The sequence below is a fragment of the Lynx rufus genome, unplaced genomic scaffold (genome assembly GCF_022079265.1).
Source record: "Lynx rufus isolate CCGP_SWC_20201006 ecotype Redwood Valley unplaced genomic scaffold, mLynRuf1.p SCAF_26, whole genome shotgun sequence".
Lineage (NCBI taxonomy): Eukaryota > Metazoa > Chordata > Mammalia > Carnivora > Felidae > Lynx > Lynx rufus.
In genome coordinates this window covers 10,318,999-10,327,627 of record NW_025814841.1, presented here as the reverse complement: position 1 = coordinate 10,327,627, position 8,629 = coordinate 10,318,999, and the positions used below count along the sequence as shown (strand labels likewise).

The window sequence follows — 8,629 nt, the reverse complement described above, 5'->3', positions numbered from 1 at the left end:
GGCTGCCTAGTTGAATAATTATATATAGACTCCTGCAAAAGTGATCTTTAACTTAAGGAGCCTCTGGAGAGTCCTAGTCAAGGAAAATCCAAATGGTTTTAAAAACAGGGGTTCAGGACAGTCTGTTTTCTTAGTCTTTTTCTGTGAAGCAGGACTATGTTGAAACCTCCTCCAAGTGTGGCCTGATCTTTAAAAGCCCCCAGGGAATCTTGATCTTGCCTGAGTGGTTTTCAATCCTCGCTTGTACTAGGAATTCACCGGTGACAAAGGAATACAAGGGCACAACCTGCCTGCTGTTCTTCAGTCCAGTCTTCCCTATTCAGCCTGAACATGTTTTAGAAAAATTGTTCAGTCTTATTGTTAGCTACCATTTCACCCATAAGAGCCCCTGGGGCAGGGGGCTCAAGCAAGTCAAGAGATCCTATGACCTACAGCTTTTGTGCCAAGAACACAAATATCTGCGATTTCCTTTTCTACTGTAAAAGTGACTGCTGTTCAGTTATAAAAAATTGACTATTAGAGAAAAGGAAAAATAGAAATACTACCTTTATTCAGTAAAAGATAACCACTGTTGCCATCTCAATGTTTCCCCAGTCTTTCCTTAACCAAGAGTCAGGGATTTTGTTTCACCTGGTTACATCTTTCTTCATTTAATATCATAAGAAGTTTCCAAGTTTTTACTTTTTTTTTTTTTTAATGTTTATTTTGGAGAGAGAGAGAGACAGAACACGAGTGTGGGAGGGGCACAGACAGGGAGACACAGAATCTGAAGCAGGCTCTAGGCTCTAGGCTGTCAGCACAGAGCCTGACACGGGGCTTGAACCAAGGAACTGTGAGATCATGACCTGAGCTGAAGTCAGACGCTTAACCGACTGAGCCACCCAGGTGCCCCGAAGTTTCTAAATTTTAAAACTCTCTTAATATACTTTTTCCACTTAGCACAGCTTAGTCATGTCCTATTACTGAAAACTTTCATTGCTCAGTTTTTCACTCTGATAAGCAGTGCTGCAAAAACATCCTTTTCATAAAGTATCATTCCATCACGGTTTTGGAGTCCTACACTATTTCTGTGGATGCATGACCTTGGACAAGTTGCTTGATCTCTGTAAGCCTTTCTCAATTTGTAAAGGAGTAATAATCCTATCTCACTGCATTGCGGTAAGATCAATGATCACAAAGTGCACAGTGTCTAATGTAAAATAATCACAATCACTCAATATAATGGTGGCCACTACTGGAATTATTTAGAAAAAGTTTGCGGTTCTTGATACATATTGCCAAAATGTTATCCAAATGGGTTATATCCATAGAACACCCATCAGCAACGTATGAGATTCAAATTAATTTGCAAAGGTGTGAGAGAGGAACGAAACTGAATCACTGAAAACAATGGTCCTTGGTTGTGAGAATTTGTCTTAGTTGCTTCATTGGGCCTGATAGGGAAGCACCTTGACACAAAAATCTTTACTAATCTCATATAGTCCTTCACTAAACCACATCCCAATACTAGCATCTGTCAACATCCTCAACCATTTCTCTGTGATCTGTGATACTGTACCAATAACAGAACTCAAATGGATTGCAAAATCAAATCATAAATCTTACAAAATATTAAGTATGTTAAAGGAGAACTGCTTTGCCATGACCAAATCCATGATCAAAGGAGGATCTAGGCAAATTGCTCTATACCATCCCTGCGAGTTAGGCCCTGAGGGGGCTTCTAAGTATACTGCTAATCTACAAAGGCAATACAAAGGTGACTATTCTACTTGGAAGAATGTTATATCCTTCAGTACATTAAGAAGTTATCCACTCAGTGAGGAAAACTGATTAAAGTAGCTTTTTTAAGCTCCAGGAAGGAGTAAAATGCTAACTAAAAAGTATCTTAGAATTGTAACAGGGAAGTAAATTCAGTAGTTGCTCAGAATAGGGTTTAGAATTCAAACATCCCAACAATAATTACAATAGACATTTATTTAAAGTTAATACATTTGCAGCTCAAATAGTTCCAAATTGTATATTTTGGGTTTACCCAATCTCTTAAAAATATCTGAGGGCAGCTGCAACCACAGATTTCAACTCCATGATTATTTCTTTGCCCATTCTTCTCTTTCTTTTCTTTCCCGAATAACTTCTTTCAGATATGGTTCAAGGTAGAATTTATCCTAAAGAATGAATAAAAGAAAAATATTATATGCCAATATCACACACTGATATATCCCTAACACTCAACAGGTCTTCGACAAAAGAAATCCATCAAAATTAATTTTTATTTCTAACTTAAAAAATATATATATTGAAGCAGGCTAAAAACGGTCTGCTTTTCTAACATGTAAAAGCCCACAAAGATACTGTAATAAGTTGCTTTGATAGGTTATGAGAGGAAAGTCTGCCAGAGAAGAAGAGATGAGAGTACAAGCCTTTGCCTAGTTTCAATGCAGTTCAAGAGGAGGGTTTACTTCGGAGTCCTTCCTGGGAGCTAGAGGGCCACTCCATGGGCTGATCACATGCATATCACCAATTTTTTCATCTGAGCAGAAAGCAGAGTGCAGAGGGAGAACAATGGGCTGGAAGAGACACGATCTGGATTCCAGCCCTGGATCTCTACATTAGAGACTTGCTTAGTGATTTTGGAACAGTCACATCACCTCTAAGTCTCAAAGTGTTTATCTCTAAAATGGAGCTAACATTTGCCCTACTAACCCCACTGGACTGCCATGAGGATATTTCTTTGACATAACCTTAAGAACCCTAACTGTACAAATGAATGTGTTTCTCTGTTTCTAATGCTCAATCCTTGGAGGCCAACATTGTCAGATACATAAAAGCTGTGCTACCTCCTCATATTTTGTCCACTGCTCTTTAGGCAAGATCTGGTGCCTCATGGTCAGGTCCAGTGCTCTCTTAATGCGAAACATCCTGTCATTATAAAGGTTCTCAGGAAGCCTTCTTATGGCCTCTTTCACATCATCATTCTCATATATTGTATCATCTCGCATTAGTCCTATGATAAAAAACAAGAGAGTCAGATTGAACACACATCTCAAAAATCAGACATTTAAAAAAAAAAACGGGTAAATATGTTTATGACTTATAACTTAAGACTCAGGTGAAATATGTATGTATTTCATACATAATAATGGGTTATTTCTTAAACATACTATAGAAACAAAATAAGAGCCTTTTAAAATACACTGCCACAAAACTCACATTTCCTCTGAAACAATTTTAAAAATATTTAAAATATCTACTTTATTTTTAAACACACATCAATAAACCACATGTCTATTTTCTTATACTTTACATCTGAGATCAAGGTATTAAAGAATCTTAAGATGACAGTGTACTAAAGAACCAGTAACATTTTTTTTTTAAATTTTTTTTTTTTTTAACGTTTATTTATTTTTGAGACAGAGAGAGACAGAGCATGAACAGGGGAGGGGCAGAGAGAGGGAGACACAGAATCTGAAACAGGCTCCAGGCTCTGAGCGGTCAGCACAGAGCCCGACGCGGGGCTCGAACTCACGGACCGTGAGATCATGACCTGAGCTGAAGTCGGACGCTTAACCGACCAAGCCACCCAGGCGCCCCAAGAACCAGTAACATTTAATGACACTTCCATCAAGCTTCAATTAATAAAAAGATGAAGTTCATGGCAAATTATAAAATTTTTTAAAAAGTTCAGGTATCAGATGATTGTAAAAATGCCAGACAATTTTAACATTTGAAAAATCTCTTACTTTCGAAGTTCCTATAACTTAAATTTTCAAATGCTAAGTGGAGGAGTTGGGAGAGGGAGTGTATAAGGAAAATGTACTGTTACCATATTTCAAGAACATAATTTATTTCCATCTCAAACATCTGAGATGATTCTATTACTCTCTTCTCAAAATAATAAAAAGGAAATGACTTAACAATAAAATGTGGCCTAATTTTAAAATTCTCTAATGTACACAGGTACAGTTAAACTGTTTTTGGGAATCTTAACTCTTGCAAAAGCACTACTCTCAGATAAAGCAAAACAAGAAAACCGAAGAAAACTCAGATACTCACCCAGTTTATTGAACCCTGCAGCATTGTAATACCATTTTCGAATACCCTCCAGCCACCGACTTGATGCTGCAACTGATATTGTCACACTGTTAGTTGCTATGATTCACTTATTATACTATATGAACATGTAGACAGGCAAGCAACCAGTACTTTTATTACCTTGTTAGAGAATGCAAACATTGGGAGGAATTTCCTTTTAAAATCGCATATCCTATATAGATAAAAACTGCTTATTGTATCTATGAGCAAAAGTGATCACAGGTTAAAAAAAGGTGGGCAGCAAGTCATGGGAAAAAGGGTAAACTCAAGTATCTGATGTACAAAAGATCTATATAGAGGTACTTATTACCACTCCAGCCTCTCCATGTCAAGTGTCCCATCCTTTTATGTACCTGTTACCATCAGAACTGAAGGGGTAGGATGTGGGAATGGTACTTGGAACTCCTCCACCTTTTGTAGTTTCAGAAATTACAGGAAGGAAGTGTAAACTTTTCAAAGGAGTTGGAGTTATATGAAAAGAAGATAAGACTTCAGGATAGGCTGGCAGGTCTCAATGACCCTCTTCCTCCAAAATCTTTATTCCACATTACCTTTACTTCACTTGGCTACCCTCTCTCTATATATATCTATATCTCCCGAATATATATCTATATATTTCTGGGAGGATTTTGATACCATTAGCCTGTCATTTAATATAGATTATGGTAGAAGCAGCCCACTTTCCTCCTCCCAAGTAGCTAATTTTCCAACAAGGAAATGGATGAGAAGAAATAAGTAGTGTTAAAGCCTAGCAGGACTGAGCCTGATGGGATAACCCAGTAGAGGCTAAGGGCAACATGATAGTGCCTGACGTATTCGTAGGAGAGAGGTGGTAAGAAGGGGAGGAAGAGCATGTTTAAATTTTCTTTTAAAGTTTAGTCTGGGGCTAGCCCCTCACTAAGGGACGAAAGCAAACTTCCCTTTTATTTCAATCCCTCCTTATCCCTACTCCTTAGTATATCACAGATTACAGAACTTTGGTTAAGTCTCCTTGAAAATTAAGCACCATGTATAAAATTGCTTCTAGAAAAACAAGTGCCAAAGAGTCAACAATCTACAAACATACTTGTAGAGGACAAATTATCTGTAAACATATTTACCATTGATGGTGGTAATGATTAATATCCATTGAACACTTGCATGCTAGGCACTATCCTATCTGCTTTACCCACATTAGCTCCGTTTATTTACAACACACCTGTAGGTCTATCTAGTTCTCAAACACAGGATAGAGTGGAGTGCTTTCTACGTTTGTCAAACTATGAAACAATGAGTTCTTAAATGTCTCCCCGCCACCAAAAAGTTCAGTGTCATTTAAATTAATGGATTTTTCGGGCAACCTGATGTTTCCTAACAGCTTCGACCATTGCTGGGGGCGAGGAGAAAGGGATCAATAGTTTTTAAAAGCTACTCCAATGTATACCTCCAGAGGGCAGAGACTGGCAAAAAGTAGTGCTGGGGAGGGAAAATCCTACTTGGTCCTCACGATCTGTTTTAAATACTCTGGTAATTTCTGTATTCTATTCCATTAGGTATGTTTGCGCCAGTGCCTACAGTAAATACAAATTTATCCAAACCTACAGATCGAGCTGCCGTCCCAAATAAGCCAAGATTAATCTGAAGTTTGGCTGTAACCTTAGCTCAGCTGCCCCTAATTTCCGTTTGAGAAGCGTGAAGTTGGGAACCGAGTTTGCAGACCTATTTCCTCCGGCCACTCTGCCTTGGTTACCTGATCTGCAGAAAAGGGAAACTAGTACTAATCTCTCACGTCTCACTGGCAGGAGAATTTATCACACATGATAGGGCTTGACTCACGGCAAGCACTCGGTTCATTCTGGTTGAAAATCCTGCACTAATTATCTCCTTGTGCCCTTGAACTTTTTTAAGGTCGAGCGGAAGGACTGCCGAGCACGGGCAGCTGGGATGGCAGGGCTGTGGAGCCACCGCGGGCACCTTCACCAGCAGCAGATCCACCTCCCGACCCTCCAGGTGAGCCCGGGGACAGCAAGGGGATGAGGGAAAAGGTGTCCTTTAGGCTAGAGCGGAGCCGCCACCTTCTCATCGCCGCACACCTGGCCCCTTAGAGCAGAGGAAGTGGAGCAAATTGCTGCAAGAATAAAAGGTTGAGTGTGGCGATGCCTGGCAGGGTGGTCGCCAATAACTTACCCGCAGGTCGGCTCGCCATTTTGACCCGATACTGGAGCGTTGCCTGCTGGGTAAGTCCTGAAGGACGCGCTGGACACAATGCGCAAGCGCCACCTGTCGCGTCACCAGGCGAGGAAGGACGCCCGCGCAGGCGCAGTTTTGGCGCCGACTTCGGGCGCCTGCTGGCGGCGCTCTTTCCCTTGGGTCAGGCCGCTGTAGTAAGTCTGGCGTTTTGCGCACCCTGTTCCATTGAACATTTCATGTGACCTGGTGGGAAGAACATTACGCAAGGAATAAGGACACTGGGGCTTTAGCCTGGATTCTATAATGGACAAGCTGTGAGAATTTACGGAGTATTAATTGAGCCCTTTGTACATAGTAATGCGCTAAGCCTTTTACCTGCATATTCTCATTTTCTTTCATTTAGTTGTAAATCTAAGGTAGGTACTGTCATTATCCCCATTGTAGAGAGGAAACTGAGGTTCAGAAAAATTGGATAAATTGTCCAAGACCACAGAGCTAGAAAGAATCCAGATCATCTTCTGGTATCAGAGTATCTAGGTAAAACTTTGGGACTCCTTAACTCTAGGACCATGTACTTAACTACACTACTAATCCAGGCACCCTAACCTTCTCTGGACTTCCGTTTCTCCAGTTTAAGATCTACACCAAGCCATTTTAGTGGAAGGGAAGGTTAGATAAGAACAACAACAACAAAAATTGATGCTAAAACTAAGAGATATAGCAGAGTTTGTGTACAATTTTAAGATAGAAATATACTCTTAAGATCTCAGCCCCAACATGTTAAGTCTAAGGGATTAAAATCTTGGGACAGAAAGCAATTAGAATTAGTGTGACTGATTCAGTTACTAGTGAACCTCTAGCAGCATTACTGTCATGGTCAGCTTGAACTGCTGTAACAAAACACCAGAGACTGGATAGCTTAAAAAACAAAAGTATTTCTCACAGTTCTGAAGGCTAGAAGCCCAAGATCAAGGTGGCTGCACAGTTTCAGTTGAATGGTCTTCCTGTGGGTGGTGCAGGACTGCAGTCTCACTGTGTCCTCACATGGCAGAGAGAAAGCAAGCTCTTTTGTGCCTATATTATAAGGGCATTAAATCCCATTATGAAGGCCCCACCCATATTACTTCATCTAAACTTAATTATCTTCCAAAAGCTCTGTCTCCAAATGCCATCACCTTGGGAGTTAGGGTTTCAACATATGAATTCTGGAGAGACAATTCAATCCATAGCAAGTACCCACAAATATCTACTTTTGTTTTCTTCAGGCTTAAGCTGAGAACTGGAACCATATAGAAAGCCATCTCATTGTAAATTCAAGAGGTTAGATTTAATGGTCTTGGTCACATTCCAGTCCTAAAGATTTTACTGCCTTCCCCTTTTTTCTTTTGTGCCACCAGATTCTCAACACTACTCAGTCCTTATGCAGCACTAAAAACTGACGAGGGCTGCTCCCGGACTACACTAGCCAAAGTGAAGTCTGAAAGATGTGAAGAAATGCAATACATTTTACACTGGCACATTACTTTACCAGTGCTCTACTAAACTCTTTTTCCTTCCTCATTACCCTGAAGTTTCAGCTTGCTGGTTATAGGGTGAAGGCAGTAAGAGAAGGAAGACCTTGTCAAGAGGTCAGATATCCAAGACTGTTGCAAAATCCAGCTCCTAAAGGTATTGAGCCTAGAGATCCTGGATGTTTGCTGGCAGTCATTAGTATTGATTCAAAAAATATGTTTGATTTCCTCCAGGCACATGGGTAGGATTGCACTTCTCTACTCCCTTAAAGGTAGGCATGGCCATGTGACACTTTGGCCAAGAAAAATGTGAGAAGTTTTTAAAAACAATCCACATTCCTTTCCCCTTTCATGGATTGGGCTATAGTTAAGACACAGTGGAGGTTCCATCAACTTCTATTGCTAAAGATGATATGGAGCACAGCTCTTTTGGTCCCAAGTTGGACATGTAGGAGACAGATTTTTCTGTGGTTCTAAACCATTTAAGGCTTTAGGACTATTCATGAGGGCCTATTCTGACTGATATGAGTGGTTTTTTAATAAGGGCAAAATGAGGTTCTGAGCCATAGACCAGTTGTTGTTTAGCTGAACCTTCTTGTTTTCTTTGTATTGATCTCATTCATTAGAGAATTCCATGAAGGCATATATCTATGCCACACTCACCACTGCATTTTATGAACTCAAAAATCTGTTGGGCAAATGAATAAAATACCTAACAGGAAGGCTACTATACTTAGCCCTGATCAATTACAAATCTAGTTGCTCATGAGGTTGTGGGACATACATACAGCACATCACAGAACCCTGGAGCACAACAAACTACCCCCAAAGTTAGTGGTTTAAAATATTATTTCTTC

The 8,629-nt window shown here is 40.1% G+C and overlaps 1 protein-coding gene across 1 annotated transcript; it reads right to left on the bottom strand.

The window, feature by feature from the left end:
- Positions 1-1,955: 1,955 nt before the first annotated feature.
- Positions 1,956-6,352, bottom strand: LOC124519064 (cytochrome b-c1 complex subunit 7). Its single transcript, XM_047089018.1, has 4 exons — positions 6,259-6,352; positions 4,054-4,125; positions 2,838-3,004; positions 1,956-2,165 (listed from the first exon to the last, which is right to left on the bottom strand). Exons 1-4 carry the CDS (start codon positions 6,275-6,277, stop codon positions 2,088-2,090), a joined length of 336 nt encoding a protein of 111 aa, XP_046944974.1. The 5' UTR covers positions 6,278-6,352; the 3' UTR covers positions 1,956-2,087.
- Between the last annotated feature and the right edge of the window lie 2,277 nt (positions 6,353-8,629).